General features: G+C 42.8%; 2 protein-coding genes across 13 annotated transcripts in view; both read left to right on the top strand.

Annotated features, from left to right (window-relative positions):
• LOC115163590 (RNA-binding protein Musashi homolog 2-like) overlaps positions 1–27,011 on the top strand; it is a 338,641-nt gene that overhangs the window by 287,419 nt on the left and 24,211 nt on the right. For 6 of the 12 annotated variants that reach the window (XM_029715600.1, XM_029715603.1, XM_029715604.1 and 3 more), the window contains exon 11: positions 10,365–10,484. The exons of 1 other annotated variant lie outside the window; for it this stretch is intronic. In XM_029715600.1, the coding sequence (XP_029571460.1) occupies positions 10,365–10,484 (120 nt within the window). Of the gene's footprint in view, positions 1–10,364; positions 10,485–13,430; positions 13,525–27,011 lie in introns of those variants that run through there. 5 more of the 12 variants (XM_029715606.1, XM_029715607.1, XM_029715597.1 and 2 more) reach the window with 2 other exon arrangements.
• On the top strand, positions 2,831–4,314 carry LOC115163592 (uncharacterized). Its single transcript, XM_029715609.1, has 2 exons — positions 2,831–3,404; positions 3,688–4,314. Exons 1-2 carry the CDS (start codon positions 3,069–3,071, stop codon positions 4,252–4,254), a joined length of 903 nt encoding a protein of 300 aa, XP_029571469.1. The 5' UTR covers positions 2,831–3,068; the 3' UTR covers positions 4,255–4,314.

Consider the following 27,011-nt stretch of genomic DNA (forward strand, 5'->3'; position numbering starts at 1 on the left):
TTGTCAGTCGATTCTTCTTCTCTGTCAATGCAGACACATTAAAGCTCTGGATAGTAGTGAGGTAGTTAGGCTACAGTACTATGGCTGAATGGTGTTTGTGGCTCAGAGTCAGTCAGTCTTCCCCTGAGCTTGGTGCTTCCAGTATTCAGACTGAGCCATGCCTTTGATAAGCGCTGCACACAGAGGTCTTCTTTGTAAGCATATGCAGCAGCAGCGCTAGTAGAGAGAGCTTTCCGTTCTGTCGGACAATGACACACACACACACACACACACAGAGGAGAATGACTCACCTTTCCTTGCACCGTGCGATGAACAGATGCCAATGGAGATTGTGCTCTTTTCATATTATTCACTCTCTCCTCCATTGCTTATTTTAACACAAGTCTACCTTTTTTTCAGAGTGCTTTCCTTTCTGTAAGCTTTAGAAAGCCTTACTGGATTACTGACAAGCCTGCCTTGTGAGTCACAAGGGAAAACCAAACACATATTGCAAATCCGACTCATTTCTGCCACAGCATGTCAACCCTACTGCATGTCAGTGTTTATTACAGGAGTGGGGTTTCTTTATTGATCACCTAATATTGCTGTGGGAGCTGAAGCAACACAAACTGTCACCTCTCAAGGTTTTGTGGTAACTTTATATTCTGCCTGAAGTAAGGGAAGGAGAAGAGGTGAAAAGATGATAGTGGCAGAGAGGATGGAGAAAAGGGGAATGAGTGGTATACTGTATGTGTGTATACGGAAGGAGACAGAGAGGGTGAGGAGGAGAGGTTAACTTCTTACATCTACACGTTCCGCTAGCGGAACGTCTGCTCCAATATCCAATGATGGGCGGGGCGCGAAATTCAAACTCCTCTAAATCCGAAAACTTACACTTTTCAAACATATGACTATGTTACAGCTATTTAAAGACAAGACTCTCCTTTATCTAACCAAACTGTCCGATTTCAAAAAGGCTTTACAGCGAAAGCAAAACATTAGATTATGTCAGCAGAGTACCCAGCCAGGAATAATCACACAGCCATTTTTCAAGCTAGCATATCATGTCACATAAACCCAAACCATATCTAAATGCAGCACTAACCTTTGATGATCTTCATCAGATGACACACCTAGGACATTGTGTTATACAATACATGCATGTCTGTTCAATCAAGTTCATATTTATATCAAAAACCAGCTTTTTACATTAGCATGTGACGTTCAGAACTAGCATTCCCACCGAACACTTCCGGTGATTTTACTAAATTACTCACGATAAACGTTCACAAAAAGCATAACAATTATTTTAAGAATTATAGATACAGAACTCCTCTATGCACTCGATATGTCCGATTTTAAAATAGCTTTTCGGATGAAGCACATTTTGCAATAATGTAAGTACATAGCCCGGCGTTACAGGGCTAGCTATTTAGACACCCACCCAGTGTAGCCTTCACCAAAATCACATTTCCTATAAGAAAAATGTTCTTACCTTGCTTGTTCTTCATCAGAATACACTGCCAGGACTTCTACTTCAATAACAAATGTAGGTTTGGTCCCAAATAATCCATCGTTATATCCAAACAGCGACGTTTTGTTCGTGCGTTCTAGACACTATCCCAACGCTAAATCTCGGCCACGAGCATGACGCAAAATATGACAAAAAATTTCGAAATATTCCATTACCGTACTTCGAAGCATGTCAACCGCTGTTTAAAACCAATATTTATGCAATTTATCTCGTAGAGAAGCGATAATATTCCGACCGGGAATCTGCCTGTCTGTAAACTGAGGAAAAAACCAAAAGCCGGGGGCGGGGCGTGTCACGCGCCTAAGGCTTAGTCCATTGACTGACCACTCAGCATTTGCTCTCGTGTGCTTCAGCCAGGGCTTTGAATGACATCATTCCTGTTTTTCCCGGGCTGTGAGACTCCATTGTTGACGTGAGAAGTGTCACGTAAGAGCAGAGATCCTTTGTAAACGACAGAGATAATAAAGAAGGGCAAGAAATGTTCAGACAGGGTACTTCCTGAACAGAAGCATCTCAGGTTTTTGCCTGCCATAGGAGTTCTGTTATACTCACAGACACCATTCAAACAGTTTCAGAAACTTTGGAGTGTTTTCTCTCCAAAGCTAATAATTATATGCATATTCCAGTTTCTGGGCAGGACTAATAATCAGATTAAATCGGGTACGTTTTTTATCCAGCCGTGAAATTACTGCCCCCTAGATGTAACAGGTTAAGGGCTATTGGGGTGAGGAAAGTAGACAGAGAGGGTGAGGAGGATAGGGTAAAGGCTATTGGGGTGAGGAAAGGGGACAGAGAGGGTGAGGAAGAGAAGGTAAGGGCTATTGGGGTGAGGAAAGGAGACAGAGAGGGTGAGGAGGAGAGGGTAAGGGCTATTGGGGAGAGGAAAGGAGACAAGTGTACAAAGACGTGAGGGGTGCAATGATAGTTAGTGACCTTGAGCTGAAGTCGGTAAGGAAGGATGGAAGGTGAGATAAGGTTCTGGAGGTCCACAGATGGGAAGAAAAAGGTAGGAAGAACTAAAGCAGATTCATCCTTAGAACAGTGGTTTGCAAAAAAAATATCTGACCCTAATGAAGCTTTTACAGTATACTAGCCCCCTAGACATACACAGCACCCCCCTCTCAACCAGGCCAGATTGGTGGCCCAGGGGTACCAACCTGCAGGGAGCACCCCAAACCAAAAAACAACTAATTTAGAAAAGCAGCTCGTTTTCTGGAGGTCGGGGGCCCCGGGGCACGTGCCCTGCACACCAGTTCCGTAAATCGTGAATCCGGCCCTGCTCTCAACATGCCCACCACCTACAGTATGTGTTATGGCTAGACAGCTGTTACTGTTACTTAGTTTGTTAACAACCAATGGAACATAGTTCAGCCTGCGGATGATGCCCCAGAACTCCTTGTTCCAGAGAACTGCCATGCTGTCATAGTTTAAAATCTATTCTAAATCACAATTGTCTGGCTTCCCTCTCTCTTTCACTCTCTCTCCCTCACAGCCCTCCCTCCCTCACAGCCCTGGTTTGGTTTTAGTTGTCAGGAAGACTAAACTCAGACTTCCTATGTGCACAGGACTCAATGGTCTCTGCAGTGCAGCGCTGGCCCATTCATTCTCATTTGGGCTGCAGGAGCCCCACATACCTTTGTCTGCTGTTCAGGGTAAGAAAGAAGGTGTCTGCTATTCTGGGAAAGAGAGAAGGTATCTGCTGTACAGGGAAAGAGAGAAGGTGTCTGCTGTACAGGGAAAGAGAGAAGGTGTCTGCTGTACAGGGAAAGAGAGAAGGTGTCTGCTGTACAGGCAAAGAGAGAAGGTGTCTGCTGTACAGGCAAACAAGAGAAAAGGTGTCTGCTGTACAGGGAAAGAGAGAAGGTGTCTGCTGTACAGGGAAAGAGAGAAGGTGTCTGCTGTACAGGGAAAGAGAGAAGGTGTCTGCTGTACAGGGAAAGAGAGAAGGTGTCTGCTGTAAAGGGAAAGAGAGAAGGTGTCTGCTGTTCAGGGAAAGAGAGAAGGTGCCTGCTGTACAGGGAAAGAGAGAAGGTGTCTGCTGTAAAGGGAAAGAGAGAAGGTGTCTGCTGTTCAGGGAAAGAGAGAAGGTGTCTGCCGTACAGGGAAAGAGAGAAGGTGCCTGCTGTACAGGGAAAGAGAGAAGGTGTCTGCTGTACAGGGAAACAAGAGAGAAGGTGTCTGCTGTACAGGGAAAGAGAGAAGGTGTCTGCTGTTCAAGGAAGAGAAAAGGTGTCTGCTGTTCAGGGAAAGAGAGAAGGTGCCTGCTGTACAGGGAAAGAGAGAAGGTGTCTGCTGTACAGGGAAACAAGAGAGAAGGTGCCTGCTGTACAGGGAAAGAGAGAAGGTGTCTGCTGTTCAAGGAAGAGAAAAGGTGTCTGCTGTTCAGGGAAAGAGAGAAGGTGTCTGCTGTACAGGGAAAGAGAGAAGGTGTCTGCTGTACAGGGAAAGAGAAAAGGTGTCTGCTGTACAGGCAAACAAGAGAGAAGGTGTCTGCTGTACAGGGAAAGAGAGAAGGTGCCTGCTGTACAGGGAAACAAGAGAGAATGTGTCTGCTGTACAGGGAAAGAGAGAAGGTGTCTGCTGTTCAAGGAAGAGAAAAGGTGTCTGCTGTACAGGGAAAGAGAGAAGGTGTCTGCTGTACAGGGAAAGAAAGAAGGTGTCTGCTGTACAGGGAAAGAAAGAAAGAGAGATGGGGAAAGACGAAATGGGAAGCAAGCCTGAGGGTTGGTACCAGAATATAGAAACGCAAATATAACAAGGGGATTTAGGAGTGCTAGACAAAGAGGAGGAGAGGTAACAGAGAAGAGAGACAGGGCTAGAGAGACGGGGGAACAAGACAGCGCAGACCGTGTAGGGTCTGGTCCTCTCAACATCAACCCAAATGATGCTGTTGTTCCCTGGTCCAAACACCAGCTCCCTACAAGCCAAGCAGTGGGGCCTATATAGAAACCTGCAGAAACTACCAGCTAAATATATAGAAACCTGTAGAAACTACCAGCTACATATATAGAAACCTGCAGAAACTACCAGCTAAATAAATAGAAACCTGCAGAAACTACCAGCTAAATATATAGAAACCTGCAGGAACTACCAGCTAAATATATAGAAACCTGCAGAAACTACCAGCTAAATATATAGAAACCTGCAGAAACTACCAGCTAATTATATAGAAACCTGCAGAAACTACTAGCTAAATATATAGGAACCTGCAGAAACTACTAGCTAATTATATAGAAACCTGCAGAAACTACTAGCTAAATATATAGAAACCTGCAGAAACTACTAGCTAAATATATAGAAACCTGCAGAAACTTCTAGCTAATTATATAGAAACCTTCAGAAACTACCAGCTAAATATATAGAAACCTGCAGAAACTACCAGCTAAATATATAGAAACCTGCAGAAACTACCAGCTAATTATATAGAAACCTGCAGAAACTACTAGCTAAATATATAGGAACCTGCAGAAACTACTAGCTAATTATATAGAAACCTGCAGAAACTACTAGCTAAATATATAGAAACCTGCAGAAACTTCTAGCTAATTATATAGAAACCTTCAGAAACTACCAGCTAAATATATAGAAACCTGCAGAAACTACCAGCTAATTATATAGAAACCTGCAGAAACTACTAGCTAAATATATAGAAACCTGCAGAAACTACTAGCTAATTATATAGAAACCTGGAGAAACTACCAGCTACATATATAGAAACCTGCAGAAACTACCAGCTAAATATATAGAAACCTGCAGAAACTACCAGCTAAATATATAGAAACCTGCAGAAACTACCAGCTAAATCTAAACCTGCAGAAACTACCAGCTAAATATATAGAAACCTGTAGAAACTACCAGCTAAATATATAGAAACCTTCAGAAACTACTAGCTAAATATATAGAAACCTGCAGAAACTACCAGCTAAATCTAAACCTGCAGAAACTACCAGCTAAATATATAGAAACCTGCAGAAACTACCAGCTAAATATATAGAAACCTTCAGAAACTAGCAGCTAATTATATAGAAACCTGCAGAAACTACCAGCTAAATAAATAGAAACCTGCATAAACTACCAGCTAAATATATAGAAACCTGCAGAAACTACCAGCTAAATATATAGAAACCTGCAGAAACTACCAGCTAAATATATAGAAACCTGTAGAAACTACCAGCTAAATATATAGAAACCTTCAGAAACTACCAGCTAATTATATAGAAACCTGCAGAAACTACGAGCTAAATATATAGAAACCTGCAGAAACTACCAGCTAAATATATAGAAACCTGCAGAAACTACCAGCTAAATAAATAAACCTTCAGAAACTACCAGCTAAATATATAGAAACCTGTAGAAACTAACAGCTAAATATATAGAAACCTGCAGAAACTACCAGCTAAATATATAGAAACCTGCAGAAACTACCAGCTAAATATATAGAACCCTGCAGAATCTACCAGCTAATTATATAGAAACCTGTAGAAACTACCAGCTAAATATATAGAAACCTGCAGAAACTACCAGCTAATTATATAGAAACCTGCAGAAACTACTAGCTAAATATATAGAAACCTGCAGAAACTACTAGCTAATTATATAGAAACCTGCAGAAACTACTAGCTAAATATATAGAAACCTGCAGAAACTTCTAGCTAATTATATAGAAACCTTCAGAAACTACCAGCTAAATATATAGAAACCTGCAGAAACTACCAGCTAATTATATAGAAACCTGCAGAAACTACTAGCTAAATATATAGAAACCTGCAGAAACTACTAGCTAATTATATAGAAACCTGGAGAAACTACCAGCTACATATATAGAAACCTGCAGAAACTACCAGCTAAATATATAGAAACCTGCAGAAACTACCAGCTAAATATATAGAAACCTGCAGAAACTACCAGCTAAATCTAAACCTGCAGAAACTACCAGCTAAATATATAGAAACCTGTAGAAACTACCAGCTAAATATATAGAAACCTTCAGAAACTACCAGCTAATTATATAGAAACCTGCAGAAACTACTAGCTAAATATATAGAAACCTGCAGAAACTACCAGCTAAATCTAAACCTGCAGAAACTACCAGCTAAATATATAGAAACCTGCAGAAACTACCAGCTAAATATATAGAAACCTTCAGAAACTAGCAGCTAATTATATAGAAACCTGCAGAAACTACCAGCTAAATATATAGAAACCTGCAGAAACTACCAGCTAAATATATAGAAACCTGCAGAAACTACCAGCTAAATATATAGAAACCTTCAGAAACTAGCAGCTAATTATATAGAAACCTGCAGAAACTACTAGCTAAATATATAGAAACCTGCAGAAACTACCAGCTAAATATATAGAAACCTGCAGAAACTACCAGCTAAATAAATAGAAACCTGCATAAACTACCAGCTAAATATATAGAAACCTGCAGAAACTACCAGCTAAATATATAGATACCTGCAGAAACTACCAGCTAAATATATAGAAACCTGTAGAAACTACCAGCTAAATATATAGAAACCTGCAGAAACTACCAGCTAAATATATAGAAACCTGCAGAAACTACCAGCTAAATATATAGAAACCTGCATAAACTACCAGCTAAATAAATAGAAACCTGCATAAACTACCAGCTAAATATATAGAAACCTGCAGAAATGACCAGCTAAATATATAGAAACCTGCAGAAACTACCAGCTAAATATATAGAAACCTGCAGAAACGACCAGCTAATTATATAGAAACCTGCAGAAACTAACAGCTAAATAAATAGAAACCTGCATAAACTACCAGCTAAATAAATAGAAACCTGCATAAACTACCAGCTAAATAAATAGAAACCTGCAGAAACTACCAGCTAAATATATAGAAACCTGCATAAACTACCAGCTAAATATATAGATACCTGCAGAAACTACCAGCTAAATAAATAGAAACCTGCATAAACTACCAGCTAAATAAATAGAAACCTGCATAAACTACCAGCTAAATAAATAGAAACCTGCATAAACTACCAGCTAAATATATAGATACCTGCAGAAACTACGAGCTAAATATTGGCTTTATCTCTCCAGTAATAACGGAGCCATGAAATTGATTTAATGTCGCTGAGGTTCTCCTGGGCGGCGTCTCTGCAGTCTGTGAATACAAAACAATGAACCTCCACAGCTGCCCTAAGATCTATTAATTAACCCAGCTAATCCCCAACACCTTATCTCTCTCAACAACTTTGCCCATCGAACGCCAACTTTGGAACACAGAGGCTACAGGGTGCCGAGTCGCAACGTTGGCAGTGAAGGAGAAACAAAGATTGACACTTTTTTTGTCTCGTGAAATATTTGGCATTTGTTGTGAAATGTTTGGCTTGATGTCTGAGGAAATTGGAGGGCAGATAGCAAATAATTTGTATGCCTTTGAGAATCCAAGCTCAATATGAACACAGTGTGAAAAGCATACTTGTCCAATCCTACCCAACTGTGCTGCCACAGGAAGAAAGAAAGAAGAGCTATATTTCTGTTCATCATGACCTTATCTACCAGCCAGTCTCTCTCTCTCTCTCGGCATGGTCCGAGAGAGAGAGGCCTTTACACATGGAACGTCCCTGTAGTAGGGGAACCACCTCATCCTGGACACCACAGTGTTCCTCTTAACCCCCAGGACCCCTTAACACAGCCCCTCAGGGCACAGCATTCAGGCCCACTTACCTCCACCTGCTCTCTGTTTTTTCTCTCCTTGGCTAGCACCTCGTTTCCACTCATTGCTTTCGTCCTCTTCTCTCTGCCCTTTCTCCTGGTGGCCATTTGTGGACGGGTCTAATGAGTGGGCCTGCCTCAAGTCAAGGGCACCACATCGCTCAATAACTTCCTCCCGCGGACAGCTCACAGTCCGATCATATGCGCACTGGCGTCTCCCCTCTCAATATTACACGTCAACTCAGGCCTTTGTTCAGACTTAATCTTGTCCTAAATTCCAATTTGTTGATTATATATTAGCACCACATCAGAGGTTATGAAGTCCCCTAATAGAACAGGATGGGGACTGGCTTTGTTTAATAAGAGAGAAGAGAAAGAAGCGGAGAGAGAGTGAATTACATGGCATCCCTCCTATCTGATGGCAACTATCTGCCAATGTCACTGCTCCATTGTGTCTGGGCCCTTTATCATGAATAGCCCTCTGCAGCCAAAGATGTTTTAATTAGTGAGAGAGATGGTCTGTAATTATATTTATATCATAATAACTAACCACTGACTGACTGAGTCCTCGTCCTCCTCGCTGGGTCTTTCATTGTCTCCCTCTATAATGATGATATTTAATTATGATGTTTGAACACTGTAGTTCCAGTCAAAGTCACAGAACCTCGACGGGCGAGTACACACACTCTGGAGCTGGTCCGTGTTCGCTTGCTCTGTTCTCTCTCTCTCTCTCTCTCTCTCTCTCTCTCTCTCTCTCTCTCTCTCTCTCTCTCTAACTCACTCACTCACTCACTCTCTCACACACACACACAGACACAGCAGCTCTCAGCCATGTTCATGCTCAACTTTCCCAAAAACTCTTTCCCAATCCCTTTATTATCAAAGGCTACAACTGTATTTTTGACAAAGCCAACCACTTTACTGGTTACCGTTGCTTATCAAAGCCTAAACAGTAGCTGAATAGTTGGCCAACTGCAACTCCCTCTTCTTTGTGTGAATATGTTGAAAGAATAGGTAACCACAAAGATGTACATTAGAAGGCTATTGTCCACAGTCTACCTATTGACTGGCCTATGCATTGTTTAACTGAGTGCATACTGCATGTAAGGATCTTTGTAGAATGCTGTGGAGACGTCTTCTTTGTTGTATTCGTTGGCAAGTTAGATAACTGACAGGGAAAGAGATAATGAAGAGCAGAAAAATACTTGTGTGCTTTCAAGCCACAGACAATTGAGCCTCATTGTATTATGAATATTGGGAACAATGCTGTAACACTTTAAAGCAAGGAACATTTAAATATGCACACTCTCCTCTCCTCTATCTAGAATCTCCTCAACCTGTGTCCTCCTGTCCCAGCCAACCTCCACCCAAAGGGCACTCAGAACCAAGCGATGAATCTCAGATGCCCAGACCCATAATAATGCCAAGTTTACCGAGTCACCTTTCTTCCACAAATCATCCCTCCATCCCCCTGTTCCTCCCTTGTTCCCCAGGCCCAGTGGTCCGCCGGGGCTGCAACAGCCGTTCACGCTGCCTGGAGACCAAATTATCCCTCTGATTGGTTGAGTTCCAAGGCATAAACCTCGCCGGCTGACAACTGCGGCTGATTCGCTCTCCCGACATTACGGCTTTCTCTTTCTCTCCCTCCTACCTTCCTCTGCACAGAGCGCAAGGAGCCAGCGAGATAAATGACTTAAGTGGACTACAAAGTGTGCGAGCGTGTTCCAAATGTCCATATCGGTCTTCATGGTGCATGATGTTGGTTATGTTTCCAAGTTAACCCTTTATTTCCTGTTCTTGAGGATCTGGAAGACTGGTCCCAACCCCTGATACAGCTTGCCAACTAGAAGATTCCCTCACTCGTCTTTTCCTCATGTTAGAAAGCAATGTTACTTGCTAATCCAAAACTAATCCCAGTTACTGGGCATATAGAGAGATACACACGCTAACACACACTCACAGTCACTCTCTCTCACACGAACCAACCCCCAACCCATACACGCAGATAAAAACAGTCACTCTCTCTCACACAACCCTACTCCCCGTACACACACAGTCACACACACACTCAATCTCTTTCACACAATCCGACCCCTCCACACACACTCTCTCTCTCTCCCACACACACTGATGCCTTGTCCCCCTCTGTCCCCCAGGCTTCCCAGCGACGGCTTATGGACCGGTGGCAGCAGCGGCAGTGGCGGCAGTGCGTGGCTCAGGTAGGGGGGCCCGTGGAAGAGGTGGCTACATGGCATACCAGCAGAACGCAGGGGCAGGTAAACGCTCTGTCGGTATTCTGTGTGGCTACTGCTGCGCGCCATGCTCTGTTCTCACTGGCTGCCGATAACTCCTCTCTCACCTGCTGCATACACACACACACACACACACACACACACACACACACACACACACACACACACTTCATAGACAAGAGAGGATAGAAGGAGGATGCTAAACTCTCCTTCTCTCCTCACTTGCCTCTGCACTGGCTAGAATAGACAGAGGATGAGGATAGGACCAGGGTAGCAGTCTTTAGTTGTCTTGTTACAGAGCTACTATACCTGCCAGCTCTGTGTTTGATAGGTAGGAATACTACCTACTGTAATGTACCTCCACAGTACAATATGTGACTGCAGATCCAGGGAGCAGGATGTTGATTTCTCATGTGTTGGTCATATCACTCATACACCTATCAGAGAAGGCTCCTAACTTGAAATCAGCATGTGCAATTGAAACTTTTGTGCAAATGTCTTATTGATATCGACGAGTTTACTCAAATGTCTTAGTTCCACGCGAATCTCAAGTTGGGATACGGCTCGCTCCTATAAGACCATCCAGTCTCTGAATAACCAAGCCAGCATCATGAGAGTCCAGATCCTTTGTAGTGCCACGCTCTACCAACTTGTAGCTCAGTTGGTAGAGCATGGCGCTTGTAATGCCAGGGTAGTGGGTTCAATTCCCGCGACCACCCATATATAAAATGGATGCATACGTGACTGTAAGTCGCTTTGGATAAAAGGTTCTGCTTGAATTGGTTCACTTGTTGACTTTTTTTATTCCCTGGCCGTTGATTGGCTAGTACGATAGCTTAATCAATCACACTGATTTTGTCCACAGACACAGAAATATAAAGGTAAATAAACACTGGAGAAAAACAAGTGGTGGGGCTGGAATTGACAGATGGCATTTTGGCTGCGAGGGAAAATGATCGGGCACTCTAATTGGCTGTCAGAAAGCCTGGCCCCTTACAGTTAGGCTTGGAGGTTCAGCCTAACACACACCACACACACACACACACACACACACACACACACACACACACACACACACACACACACACACACACACACACACACACACAAACTCACTGTCCACACACACACACACACACACACACACACACACACACACACACACACACACACACACACACACACACACACACACACACAAACTCACTGTTCACACACACACACACACACACACAAACTCACTGTTCACACAGAAACACACACACACACACACACAAACTCACTGTTCACACACACACACATGCACCTGATATGAGAAATCAAAGCAGAGACCGAGGTGGGTATGGGGGATGAGGACCGGGGCAAGTATAAAGGCTATGGTTAGACTAGACTGGGTTAATCCAAGTTAGTGCAGGGCTGGCCTTGGCAATACAGCTGAGCTGAGCTTGGCGAGGCAGAGAGCCAGTAACAGAGCTATCCCTTGGGTACAGTACAGTATGTTGCTCCAGCTCTTCCACTGACTGTCTCCTGGATGATTCTGTCACTCTATCATGCTCACGGAGAACCAGAAGGGAAGGCCAGGGACCAACAGGGCCCACAGGGCTGACATTTAGACTTGACCTTTCCCTGCAACTTCATCTAGTACTTACTACCAAGAGACATGAGTTTACCCACTCCCCTCTGCATAGATATTGTCTGAAGTGATTGAGCAGATGGAATTTTTATATAGACTTGTAGCTGGGTAGCTTAGCCACCATGCTAACTCATTTTTATGTGATGCTAAAGGATGGCCCTCACAGTAATAATGGCATACTAATGGCTGAGCCCTCCAGCCATTGGCTCAGGTTCTGTATTGTGCTGTGTTGTCATAGTTACTGTAACTCACTCATTATCAAGAACAAGACAGTCATGTGTTTGAATTTTTTGAAGTGATTCAGCAGATGTTTGCATATGTAGGTCCTTGAAGCACATCTGTTCCATTCAACTGGTTCTGTTCACAGAGCACCCGTAGGTTACAAAGGACCCTGTATGGGATCCTGTTAGGCTGTTGTTATGACAGATTATTTATTTATACAAAAGATAATTTGACCTAATCTGAAACATAACCTATCACAATATTCAATACTTAACTATAGACATGGGTTTTGAATTGCAATTGAAAAAAGGAGAGGGTGACAAGGCAGTGAAACCTGAGGAAGATGTTAACACATTACCCATCAAACACACGCGTGCCAGTACAGGATACCCCATCTTAGCCCCCCAGGGGTCCCCCAGGCCTACCCAGCCTCCCCCTGACGTGCACTAGGGCATCATGGTCTAGATGAAATATTATTTAATCTGATAGAGGGAGCAGTGCTATAGGGGTCCTTGTAGGGATGTTGGACCTGCTAATCAGTTGGATCTGCTGCTAGAAAACAATAGTGTTTAAGACTAGAAATACACATTTGATCCACCCGCAATCCTCAGATCTATGATGCCATTCTTTATCTAGATTAAGATTTCATGATATTATTTTCCCCTTTCACCAATAAATCTCTCAAAGCAAAGTCAGGAACAATTTCATGTCAGATTCTTCTGTTTTGAAGTTATTAAACCGGAGCAGAATGTTCTTATAGATGATCACACTCTTCTAATAGAACATGGCCTGCTTCAAAGTTGTCTAGTGCAGAAGACCAGCAGTGTAGATCAAACTCAAACCAAAGGTGCTGTTGGTAGACAGTGGAAATGTCTGTGAGAGACATAGTGAAGGAAACACACACACACGCACGTGCGCACGCGCACACACACACACACACACACACACACACACACACACACACACACACAGTGAAGAAGCAACCAATTCAAAACCCTTTGTGCTTAGAGGTACACTGGTAAAAGGACATACAGAGAGATGGGAGCGATGGGAGTTTGTGATTGGTGGTGAATGTGACCAGTTGTTTCTGTCTCTGACTTGGTTGGGCCTTGCAGAGAGCCTATGGTCCTGACTGGGACACTCCTTCTCTGCTCACCTCACACACTCCTCTGGGTGTACTCTGCCTGCCTGCCAGAAGGTTTGTTCACACCCTACTACCCCCTCACTTCTCCTGACTATGTCCTCTTCTCCCTCCATCCTTCCCTCTCCGTTCTAAACTAGCTTCTCTCATCTCTTCTTCCTCTTTGCATATTCTGTCTGCTCTCTCTTTCTTTCTTTCTTTCTTTCTTTCTTTCTCTCTTTCTTTCTCTCTCTCTCTCTCTCTCCCTTCCATCCTGTCTTTATTAGATGTAGAGTGTTTTTATGTACAAAGATACAACCGTTCTGTCACGTATGTCTGTTCCTCCTGTTGTGCCTGATCCCTGTACTATGTATCAGTCTGACTTTAGTGCATGCCACCTGTAGTGGTCATGGTAGTGGTGGACGTAGTCATAGATACTAGCTACTAGGGATGCACAATATATCGGTGAACATATCGGAATCCGCCGATATTAGCTAAAAATGACAACATCGGTATCGGCCCGATGTCTAGTTTAACGCCGATGTTAAAAACTGATCTCAAAGCTACCATGCATACCTACAGTTGAAGTCGGAAGTTTACATACAGTTGAAGTCGGAAGTTTACATACACTTAGGTTTGAGTCATTGAAACTCGTTTTTCAACCACTCCACAAATTTCTTGTTAACAAACTATATTTTTGGCAAGTTGGTTAGGACATCTACTTTGTGCATGACACAAGTAATTTTTCCAACAATTGTTTACAGACAGATTATTTAACTTAGAATTCACTGTATCACAATTCCAGTGGGTCAGAAGTTTACACACACTAAGTTGACTGTGCCTTTAAACAGCTTGTAAAATTCCAGAAAATGATGTCATGGCTTTAGAAGCTTCTGATGAATAAATAAATCATTCTCTCTACTATTATTCTGACATTTCACATTCTTAAATTAAATTGGTAATCCTAACTGACCTAAGACAGGACATTTTTACTAGTATTAAATGTCAGGAATTGTGAAAAACTGAGTTTAAATGTATTTGGCTAAGGTGTATGTAAACTTCCGACTTCAAATGTACACCTTAGCCAAATACATTTAAACTCAGTTTTTCACAATTCCAGACATTTAATACTAGTAAAAATTCCCTGTCTTAGGTCAGTTAGGATCACCAATTTATTTTAAGAATGTGAAATGTCAGAATAATAGTAGAGATAATGATTTATTTCAGCTTTTATTTCTTTCGTCACATTCCCAGTGGGTCAGAATTTTACATACACTCAATTAGTATTTAGTAGCATTACCTTTAAATTGTTTAACTTGGGTCAAATGTTTCAGGTAGCCTTCTACAAGCTTCCCACAATAAGTTGGGTGACTTTTGGCCCATTCCTCCTGACAGAGCTGGTGTAACTGAGTCAGGTTTGTAGGCCTTCTTGCTTGCACACGCTGTTTCAGTTCGGCACACACATTTTCCATGGGATTGAGGTCAGGGTTTTGTGATGGCCACTCCAATACCTTGACTTTGTTGTCCTTAAGCCAATTTGCCACAACTTAGGAAGTACAGTGAGGGAAAAAAGTATTTGATCCCCTGCTGATTTTGTACGTTTGCCCACTGACAAAGAAATTATCAGTCTATAGTTTTAATGGTAGGTTTATTTGAACAGTGAGAGACAGAATAACAACAAAAAAATCAAGAAAAACGCATGTCAAAAATGACTTAGTACTTGGTGGCAAAACCCTTGTTGGCAATCACAGAGGTCAGATGTTTCTTGTAGTTGGCCACCAGGTTTGCACACATCTCAGGAGGGATTTTGTCCCACTCCTCTTTGCAGATCTTCTCCAAGTCACTAAGGTTTCGAGGCTGACATTTGGCAACTCGAACCTTCAGCTCCCTCTACAGATTTTCTATGCGATTAAGATCTGGAGACTGGCTAGGCCACTCCAGGACCTTAATGTGCTTCTTCTTGAGCCACTCCTTTGTTGCCTTGGCAGTGTGTTTTGGGTCATTGTCATGCGGGAAAACCCATCCACGACCCATTTTCAATGCCCTGGCTGAGGGAAGGAGGTTCTCACCCAAGATTTGACGGTACATGGCCCCGTCCATCGTCCCTGTGATGCGATGAAGTTATCCTGTCCCCTTAGCAGAAAAACACCCCCAAAGCATAATGTTTCCACCTCCATGTTTGACGGTGGGGATGGTGTTCTTGGTGTCATAGGCAGCATTCCTCCTCCTCCAAACACAGCGAGTTGAGTTGATGCCAAAGAGCTCCATTTTGGTCTCATCTGACCTCAACACTTTCACCCAGTTGTCCTCTGAATCATTCAGATGTTCATTGGCAAACTTCAGACGGGCTTGTATATGTGCTTTCTTGAGCAGGGGGACCTTGCGGGCGCTGCAGGATTTCAGTCCTTCACGGCGTAGTGTGTTACCAATTGTTTTCTTGGTGACTATGGTTCCAGCTGCCTTGAGATCATTGACAAGATCCTCGCGTGTAGTTCTGGGATGAATCCTCACCGTTCTCATGTTCATTGCAACTCCACGAGGTGAGATCTTGCATGGAGCCCCAGGCCGAGGGAGATTGACAGTTCTTTTGTGTTTCTTCCATTTGCGAATAATTGCACCAACTGTTTTCACCTTCTCACCAAGCTGCTTGGCGATGGTCTTGTAGCCCATTCCAGCCTTGTGTAGGTCTACAGTCTTGTCCCTGACATCCTTGGAGAGCTCTTTGGTCTTGGCCATGGTGGAGAGTTTGGAATCTGATTGATTGATTGCTTCTGTGTACAGGTGTCTTTTATACAGGTAACAAGCTGAGATTAGGAGCACTCCCTTTAAGAGTGTGCTCCTAATCTCAGCTCGTTACCTGTTTTCAAGACACCTGGGATCCAGAAATCTTTCTGATTGAGAGGGGGTCAAATACTTATTTCCCTCATTAAAATGCAAATCAATTTATAACATTTTTGACATGCGTTTTTCTGGATTTTTTTGTTGTTATTCTGTCTCTCACTGTTCAAATAAACCTACCATTAAAATTATAGACTGATAATTTCTTTGTCAGTGGGCAAACGTACAAAATCAGCAGGGGATCAAATACTTTTTTCCCTCACTGTATGCTTGGGGTCAATGTCCATTTGGAAGACCCATTTGCGACCAAGCTTTAACTTCCTGGCTGATGTCTTGAGATGTTACTTCAATATATCTACATCATTTTCCATCCTCATGATGCCATCTATTTTGTGAAGTGCACCAGACCCTCCTGCAGCAAAGCTCCCCCACAACATGATGCTGGCACCCCGTGCTTCACGTTTGGGATGGTGTTCTTCGGCTTGCAAGCGTCCCCCTTTTTCCACCAAACATAACAATGGTCATTATGGCCAAACAGTTATATTGTTGTTTCATCAGACCAGAGGACATTTCTCCAAAAAGTATGATCTTTGTCCCCATGTGCAGTTGCAAACCGGAGCAGTGGCTTCTTCCTTGCTGAGCGGTCTTTCAGGTTATGTTGATATAGGACTCGTTTTACTGTGGATATAGATACTTTTGTACCTGTTTCCTCCAGCATCTTCACAAGGTCCTTTGCTGTTGTTCTGGGATTGATGTGCACTTTTTGCACCAAAGTACGTTCATCTCTAGGAGACAGAACACATCTCCTTCCTGAGCGGTATGATGGCTGCGTGGTCTCATGGTGTTTATACTTGCATACTATTGTTTGTACAGATGCACGTGGTACCTTCAGGCGTTTGGAAATTGCTCCCAAGGATGAACCAGACATGTGGAGGTCAACAATATTTTTTCTGAGGTCTTGGCTGATTTCTTTGGATTTTCCCATGATGTCAAGCAAAGAGGCACTGAGTTTGAAGGTATGCCTTGAAATACATCCACAGGTACACCTCCAATTGACTCAAATTATGTCAATTAGCCTATCAGAAGCTTCTAAAGCCATGACATCCTTTTCTGGAATTTTCCAAGCTGTTTAAAGGCACAGTCAACTTGGTGTATGTAAGCTTCTGGCCCACTGGAATTGCGGTACAGTGAATTATAAGTGAAAAAATCTGTCTGTAAACAATTGTTGGAAAAATGACTTGTGTCATGCACAAAGTAGATGTCCTAACCGACTTGCCAAAACTGTAGTTTGTTAACAAGAAATTTGTGGTTGAATAATTTGTTTTAATGACTCCAACCAATGACTCCAACCTAAGTGTATGTAAACTTCCGACTTCAACTGTATATAACGTAGTTACATGACGTAATGACGCCACGTAAAATTTTTGCGCTACACTTGCAAAACAGCATTCCTAACCTAGCCCACAATGTCTGCTGTGGGATCAAGCAGTCAAGAAGTCGAGCAGTCATTTGAAAGAGTAAGACAATTTCAGCGAGACAACTCAAAGGCGAAATCCATTGAAGCCAAGATAATGGGATTCATTTCACTTAACAATCAACCGTTCTCTGTAGTGGGTGATGTTGGCTTTCGCCGACTGGTCGAGCACCAGTACACACTACCAAGTGCGCTATTTTTCAGAAATTGCCCTACCAGAGTTACACAGTAATAGCGTCACTGTTATTAGCTTCATGACATACATACTATGGAACGCCGTTTGGGTCTTTGCGTGTCAAAAAGATACAGTAGCACTGTCAAAGCTGTACAAAAAAGTCTGCAAACAAGCAAACGCCGGTCACAAACGATGTGTTTACAATACCACATTGGTAATAAAGTATAATTTGTTCGACTTCAACTTCTGGGGTAGCTAGCTTTAGCTTGGTACCTAGCTAGCACCAAAACAACCAGCCAGAAAACAATGACCAGTAGAAACTGCAGTCATTTTCATTATTCTTAGCAATGTTTTAGGAATCCTTGTGAGTAAGTATTAGCTAGGTTGCCACTTGTTGTTCGCCTATTGAAATTGAACTTCAGTTCATGAAAATAAATAGCTAGCCAGCTACTTAACTCTGTTGCCCAAAGCTAACGTTATAAGCAGCCAGCTAGCTTCATCTGGCTAGTCAGGCTCAACCGGACCGGGTTATGTGTTGTGAAGCTAGCCACAATAAAGATTAGGCACAATAGTGGAATTTGTGGTTTGCCTTCAAAATAAAAGTATGTCATTGACAGTGATGCAAATTAATACAAATAGCAGAATTATGCCATACTTTTATTTTGAAGGCTAACCGCAAATTCCACTATTGTGGCTAATCCTTATTGTAGCTAGCTTCACATAGATGGGTCCGATCACCGTTAATCAAATAAGAACTGTCTTATAAATTAGGGATATTTTAGATGATGACACCTAGCTATATAGTTAGCTAGCTAACTATATAGCTACTGAAACAGATGTCGTTTTGCTATGTTTTTGGGGAAGAACATTATTTGCATCCATGAGCTAGCTAGCTTTTTTTTTATGACCAGCACTGTAGGTGCGTGAGACAACTTTACCAACATCATAGCATACGTATCGATGAATCGTTGTGACATATGAAATACGAGTGATAGTGTAATCAATGTGTAATAACTATGTAAAAAATATATGAACGCATTAAATTATTATGTGACGTACAATCATGTTCAGGTCCTGATTGGTCAACAAGCTTATTTGACACATCAAATAGTGTTATTTGACATGTCAAAGACCCAAACGGTGTTCCATAGAAATCCTGGTTGAGAATGAAACGACTGAACAAATGAACAACGAAACAGCGCAGCAAGTAAGTGAAAGAAATAGGTTTTGATTATGTTTTACTGGTAATGGGGACATACGTAAATGCCAACAAAATAACTTTTTTGGTCAGTGTGGTGTGTGTGTGTGTAACCTTTATTTAACTAGGCAAGTCAGTTAAGAACAAATTCTTATTTACAATGACGGCCTGGACGACGCTGGGCCAATTGTGCTTCGCCCTATGGGACTCCCAATCACGGCCGGAGGTGTTTCAGCCTGGATTCAAACCAGGGACTGTAGTGACGCCTCTTGCACTGAGATGCAGTGTCTTAGACCGCTGTGTCCATGTGTGTTTGTTAACTATTTAACTGTACTAGAATGCATAAAAGGCCACTAAAATAGGCCACTAAAATGTTTGATTTTATGATTTTTTGGCAAGGAAAATATTGGATATTGGTATCGGCCGAAAACGTCATACCGGTGCATCACTACTAGCTACTGTTGTTTTCTGTGTTCTTGTATGTACTGCTGCAAGCTAACATGGTATCCATGATTCACTTACCGTATCTGCATGGTAGCTGTTGGTCGTTAGTCGTTCTTGATGACAAGCTCAAAAGCTGGTATCTAGGAGGGATCTGGAGCGTTTGAGGCTAAATGTATCCCCCCATTATTATACACAGAAGGTTTGGTCATTTCCTCTAGGCAGACTGTGATTACGACATTGATGTGATTTACAACAGCTCAGAGCTGAAGCAGTGTGACACTCTGGGACATGATTTCTATTCATGTGTCCCAGGCAGCTGACACACTGGTCCAACCAGTGACTGACCTCAGTTCTAAATGCAGCCTAAACATGCCCACTGGATAATTTAGTGTTCCCTTGTCATTTGTTGAGGGGACGTGTCTGGAAATTGAGGTTGAGTCAGAGGAGAATGGAACGAGACGCCAGCGTCCCTCTAGAGCTGCAGGTGATCATTCCATTCAGGTGATCGCCATCCCTCAATCAGTAACAATAATCTGAAATCTCCTGTCCATTCTGCCTTCTCTCTCCTATATGGGTCGAGATTCCCCCCATCTCTATAACACCCCCCCCCCCCCTCCGATAGACAGCTATGTCAGAATCACTCCAAAGGAAAACAGACTGTTCACTCAAACTAGGCCACCCCGACTCCCCTACCCAGAGCCCAGAGGGTGTGAAAATTAACCACGTAGCTCTCCGACGCCTGTCTCCCCGCATGAAGATAGATATATGTGTCTGCCCAATTCTACCCGGCTCCTCTACCAGCAGTCCTCTACCAGCAGTTCTCTACCAACAGTCCTCTACCAGCAGTCCTCTACCAGCAGTCCTCTACCAACAGTCCTCTACCAGCAGTCCTCTACCAGCAGTCCTCTACCAACAGTCCTCTACCAGCAGTCCTCTACCAGCAGTCCTCTACTAGCAGTCCTCTACCAACAGTCCTCTACCAGCAGTCCTCTACCAACAGTCCTCTACCAACAGTCCTCTACCAGCAGTCCTCTACCAACAGTCCTCTACCAGCAGTCCTCTACCAACAGTCCTCTACCAACAGTCCTCTACCAGCAGTCCTCTACCAACAGTCCTCTACCAACAGTCCTCTACCAACAGTCCTCTACCAGCAGTCCTCTACCAACAGTCCTCTACCAGCAGTCCTCTACCAACAGTCCTCTACCAACAGTCCTCTACCAACAGTCCTCTACCAACAGTCCTCTACCAGCAGTCCTCTACCAACAGTCCTCTACCAGCAGACCTCTACCAGCAGTCCTCTACCAACAGTCCTCTACCAGCAGGTCTCTACCAGCAGTCCTCTACCAACAGTCCTCTACCAGCAGTCCTCTATCAACAGTCCTCAGTCCTCTATTCTCATGGTGTTTGCTTGCCTGTGATGCACGAAAGTGTGTGTGTGTGTGTGTGTGTGTGTGTGTGTATGTGGGCTGTGGATGTGAAAGCGTGTTGAATGAATATATAAGGGCTGCAGCGCTGTGTCTGTGAATGGATGGCAGTACTCCTCTGCCTGTGAACATCCAGGATATATAATCTAGTAACTATCATAATGCCAGCCTATCAGAGCACAAAATGAGGAGCCATTATCTAGCAATTATTTATGAACTGCCATCGCAGGCTGAAAAGAACTTGTCCTTTGTTAATTAGTCACCTATTCCGTTAAGAAATGGTGTTTGAGACGGGGACTGAAAGCCACTCCAGGCAGAACAGAAAGAGAGCCTCATCTTTTCAAATGACATAGGTGGAAATGGAGCTAATTGCAGATGCTCTGAAATTCAAAGCTAATTTTGAAGCACATTTGACAAGTGTATTATTCACTTTTTCTGAAGAGATCTGCACTGCCTGAATGGGTTTGTACGTGTGTGTGTGCATGTGTGTACTTGCAAGGTCAGTGTGCGTGACTGAATGAGACAGGGTTTTGTTTGAGAAAATAGACACACACACACACACACTCTGGGGCCCTCTCAAATGGATCCAGTGCCTCTGACAGTGTGGCCTGAAGCAGGTGATTGTGTGAAATGTTATTTCCAAGGTTGGAACCAGTCCTCCAGGCCACTTGTCAACTCTTCCACTATCTTTCTATGGAAGAGCTTTTTAAATGTTTTGTTTTTTCTCGCTAACATCAACACACACGTAGTGTGAATAATGTTGCTGATAGGACAGGTGTTAAGCGTTTCTCTCTCCATTAGGCACAACGTTTAGAAGACAGGCTTGGCAGTAGACCCAGACATGTTAACGATTCATCATGACACAAAGTAGAAGCACATGCTAGCATTCTCCGTGACATTATCAGCATTTCAAAAGTTTTGAAAGCACCCCTTGAAACATGAAATCCAAATCTTGACTGGAGGTGCTGATGTTGATAAATAGACTGGTAAACAGACTGGTAAACAGACTTGTAAACAGACTGGTAAACAGACTTGTGAAGAGGATGATGACAGTGGTTTTGACAGTAATGGTGATGACCATGATGGAAGTGGTTAGAATGGACTTCATTCGTCCTCCATACACACGGCATGCTGAGGAGAAGAGGAGGAGGGCGATTATAATCATAAATGGTAACGCTCCCTCAAAGATCCACTCCGCTGAGCCTATATAGTCCCCATCCCGTTGCCACGGCAACCCAGAACCACACACATTTGTTGTGGAGATGAGTAATGGCCCCCCAATTAAGAAGGTGTGTGTTTGGCAGGATGTTGGAGAGAAAGGCCACCTAGCCTTGATCGTTTGTTATTACTATATTATTTTGTAATTCTTGTTTTTAATAGATGACACTGAAATGGGTGACTGTATCATGGTTGTCACACCACAGGGGGCGTTTGGGCGACTATAGTGGCCCTATGTTACTGAATGTGATGATGTAACTATAGTGTACAATGATTGTTGGCCATCGCTATTGTTTAAGAGTTTTCCTGGCCTCACATTAGCATCCACTGAAGGGAAAGCACAGCGCAATGATTCCCTGCAGCAACAAATCACCTCTATGTTTCCTAACATCTCATGTTTGTACCCTTTGATACATGTTGTGGAGCGTTACGTGTAATGGACTAGAGGACTTAGAGGACTAGATAGAGCCTGTGTTTAGCCTCTGTCATGTCATTATGTGTAATGGACTAGAGGACTAGATAGAGCCTGTGTTTAGCCTCTGTCATGTCATTATGTGTAATGGACTAGAGGACTAGATAGAGCCTGTGTTTAGCCTCTGTCATGTCATTATGTGTAATGGACTAGAGGACTAGATAGAGCCTGTGTTTAGCCTCTGTCATGTCATTATGTGTAATGGACTAGAGGACTAGATAGAGCCTGTGTTTAGCCTCTGTCATGTCATTATGTGTAATGGACTAGAGGACTAGATAGAGCCTGTGTTTAGCCTCTGTCATGTCATTATGTGTAATGGACTAGAGGACTAGATAGAGCCTGTGTTTAGCCTCTGTCATGTCATTATGAGTAATGGACTAGAGGACTAGATAGAGCCTGTGTTTAGCCTCTGTCATGTCATTATGTGTAATGGACTAGAGGACTAGATAGAGCCTGTGTTTAGCCTCTGTCATGTCATTATGTGTAATGGACTAGAGGACTAGATAGAGCCTGTGTTTAGCCTCTGTCATGTCATTATGTGTAATGGACTAGAGGACTAGATAGAGCCTGTGTTTAGCCTCTGTCATGTCATTATGTGTAATGGACTAGAGGACTAGAGGACTAGATAGAGCCTGTGTTTAGCCTCTGTCATGTCATCCACCCATTGGCTCTGTAGTGGTGTTCCCAGATGGGGTCTCTCTAATATTAGTAGCATTGACACAACACTCCAGAGCTCCAGTCAGCCCAGCCTCACCGGGCGTCAGCTGTCTGCTGGGGATGTGCTGAGGCTGCAGCCAGGGAGGGGCCCTGCAGATGTTCCACAGCTCCAACACATTTGTCTGGCCATGCTAGAGACCGGCTGCTGAACACTGTCCATGTTAGGGTGGTGGTTGGAAGTTGACACAACTGTTGTAATAGAGTTTTTTCTCTCATTTTATGAGATACTGCAATTAGAAATGCTTTATTTATAAAAATTTAAAAAAGATAAGGAGGCATAGATGACAACAACTACCAAATAAATAATAATAATAAAAAACAAATACTGGACAGACAAATGGACAGACAGACAGACAGAGGACATGAGTCGCTATAGGAACATCAGAGCCCTGCCATTATTGTCCCAACCTTGTTCTCTCCAATGCTGCTCTTTAATTCCACTCAAAGTTAATCATTTGCATGCACAGAAAGGAGAATTAGCTTAGCACAATAATCAAGTGCCTCTGTTCTTCTAGATGCCTGATCCAGCGGACTCTGTAGTCTGTAAACGGGAGCTTTTTACCTGCATTTTATTCCACATTTTACATAGATAGTGGTATCGTGATCTCCCTGAATAATACAAGTCATTTTGCCGTGCTTTGTTAGATGAGACGTTCACGGCAGCCAAGGACTCATTTTCCATGTCAGTGCAAACAAAGCCGCCAGGTGTGTTTGTTGTAAGTGTGTGTGTGTGCGCACATGCGCATGTGCAAGAGTGTTAATGTTGTATTTGTCTCCCTGTCGTTCCTGCCAGGTTGTTCTCCCTAGTCTGTATTTAGGGGGATGCTTCTGCAGGCTGGCATCAAGGCGGGTGGCCTGTGAGGGGAACAGACAGTCAAAGGGAAGGGGCCAGGCGGAGGCCTCCTCCTCAGTGGGAACTAATGTGGGTGTTGGTGGCATGGCTCTGTAAAGGTCTTCATTTGTTTGTTGTTAAAGATCTAATTAGGAAGACGAGAGGAAACAGAACGGGACGGCTAATTAGAGGGGAGCTCAGAAATCACTTTGAACCTCAAGGACACCCGGCTATTAGCGCGCACATAAAATGTTTATTAAAACCTAAGTGTGTGTGTGTATGCTTTGTTCCCTTCCTTAAATGATTAAAAACGCCTTGCTTGAGTGGGCATCCCCCTCTTCTGGAGAGATGCAGAGGAGTGGAGAGGGCCGGCGCATCCTGAACCTCTCTCTCTTTCTGTCTTCCATCTCCTCGACTTTTTAGACATCTGTCTTCTGTTGTCTCCACAAACATTCACTGCATACGTGTAGGCCGACATTCACTGCATACATGTAGGCCGACATTCACTGCATACCTGTAGGCCTTCATTCACTGCATACATGTAGGCTGTCATTGTAAATAAGAATTTGTTCTTAACTGAAAGTATGTTTCGTTATTTTGGCCAGTCAGTAGAGTGAATGAGTACATTTGGATTTGAAAAGCAAAGGCTAGATAAGTACCGTAGGCTAAGTACAGTAATGTCAGTGTGCAAAGATAGGTTTTTATCAACACATTATGAGTCAGGAGACCTGTGGTCCATGTCAACACATTGTTCTGCCCCACGAGTGATGTGTTTAAGCAGCAAGGTTATTATAGTAAACTGAAACTAATATGAAAACAAATCATAAAAAGCTATTTAGTATTTGCAGTGGCAATTTTAGTATGTAAATCTTGGTGGGGCAAAAAAAATATATGTTTTAGATGCATGCCAAAAAAGCCAATACACAACACTAAACAATACATTAATTGCACTATAACGGTGACAAATGGTGCCCACAAACTGTTAGGGCCTACATAAAGCTGTCCCAACAGCAGTCCTAACACCTTACCACTGCTACACCTGGCTATCAGCGGAGCCTTGTCTGGCAGCGAAACAGTTCATTCAGCCTCATATGGCTGACTTGATTAAACAAATTAGGTTTCTACTGACAATTGAGATGTATAAACTATGGCATAAGGGGACGACTAGCGGATAAGAGGGAATCCGTCATTTCGATTAAGACATTAATGAGCGAGCTAAGATGGACAGAGTCAATATAACTATTTGTTCAGCACTTTTGAAATGTACAGCGACAGAATTCAGAACATGAGCTGTTCTTACAGTATTCTCCCAGTACACCAAGTCAGAACCGTAAGATAAATAAAGGGGGCATATAAGCAGACAAAGAAAGCTCTTACAATGTTCGATGATGACATTTATCTAAAATAGGCTACATGTGCACAACCAAGTTAGAACAGTGGGCTAAGTTATGAGGCGAAAAGGGACCAAATTACTAGGATGATGCACAAGTTTACGTTCTTAGCTAAGGATACATATCTCCCTGCCATATTACATCATTTATGGTTGAATCATGACGTCAGTGATGTTCAGGTCGGAGCTCTAGAAAGAGGCCGAGTTCCCGACTTGGAATTCCGAGTTGAATGACCGTTCAAAACGTATTTTCCCAGTCGGAGCTCTTTTTTTTTTCAGAGTTCCCAGTTGTCTTGAACTCACTCAAGTCTGAGATTTCCCAGTTTTGAGTTTCCAGTTGTTTTGAATGTTGCAGAAGTCATGCTGGATTGACAGCATGGCCAATGTCGAATGTTTATCCTTTTAAGCTTTGAAAAGAGACCCTTAAACCCAGATTTGGACCACACACCCACTCCACTGAATAGCTGGTTAGTGATTGCTTTGCAATGCTTGCAGTTAGCCACTGATTCCTTCTAAACCACTCATTTTTGTGGTTTTTGGAATTTGTGATTTCCAACTTGTTGTGTAATGTTTATGTCCAATGGCCGATGAGCACCGATACGTTTTATCTATAATCTCTCTTCATAATTTCTCTTCATATGACAAGGATTGAAAAGGATTTGCTTGATTCATGATGATGACTGTTAGCTTGCTAGCTAAGATTTTGAAATGATCAGTCCAATCAAAGCTACGGTAGATATAACGTGATTAAACGTCATTTTATCTGTGACCAATGACCTTGAGCCTTCTTGGATTGGCACTTCTAATGTAACTCTATGGCAGCATCCAAGGCACTTGAATTTTCGAGCTCTCCCTGTAGATTTTGCGGTGACGTAGTGTCCCCATGAGTAACAGAACACTGCGCGAATCACGGCGCAACTAGAGAACATTACCAGCCCCTACGCTCCGTATTTTCCGCTGGCTGCCCCACCACCACAGAAAGCACTGAGCTTGGCTGAAACACCTGCATTTTGGAGCTGCCTTACTCAAGAAAGCAAAAAAGAGACCATGCAGCTTTATTTACTCAATTAATATGTTTTTACATTGTTTGCAAACTGATATGTGACACAAATGAATGCCAAAATAACATGCAAAACAGGCAAAAATAAATAAAAAACAGGTGGGGCGCAAAACAGGCTCTGTCCCATCTGCTCTGAATGACGGGTCGCCACTGACAACACAAATCCACCTGCCCTGAATGACAGGTCGCCACTGGCAACAAATCAAATCAAATGTTATTTGTCATAGGTGTAGACCTTACAGTGAAATGCTTACTTACAAGCCCTTAACCAACAATGCAGTTTTAAGAAACAATAAATGTTAAGAAAGTATTTTCTAAATAAACTGAAGTAAAC

This window comes from Salmo trutta, chromosome 26, assembly GCF_901001165.1.
Source record: "Salmo trutta chromosome 26, fSalTru1.1, whole genome shotgun sequence".
Taxonomy (NCBI): Eukaryota; Metazoa; Chordata; class Actinopteri; order Salmoniformes; family Salmonidae; genus Salmo; species Salmo trutta.

Excerpts from the sequence above, each read along its gene's own strand:
- LOC115163592 (XM_029715609.1), top strand. The coding sequence starts at position 3,069 with ATGTGCACAGGACTCAATGGTCTCTGCAGTGCAGCGCTGGCCCATTCA. Across the intron at positions 3,405-3,687 it reads TGTACAGGGAAAGAGAGAAG|GTGTCTGCTGTACAGGGAAA; the intron begins GTGTCTGCTGTA and ends ACAAGAGAGAAG.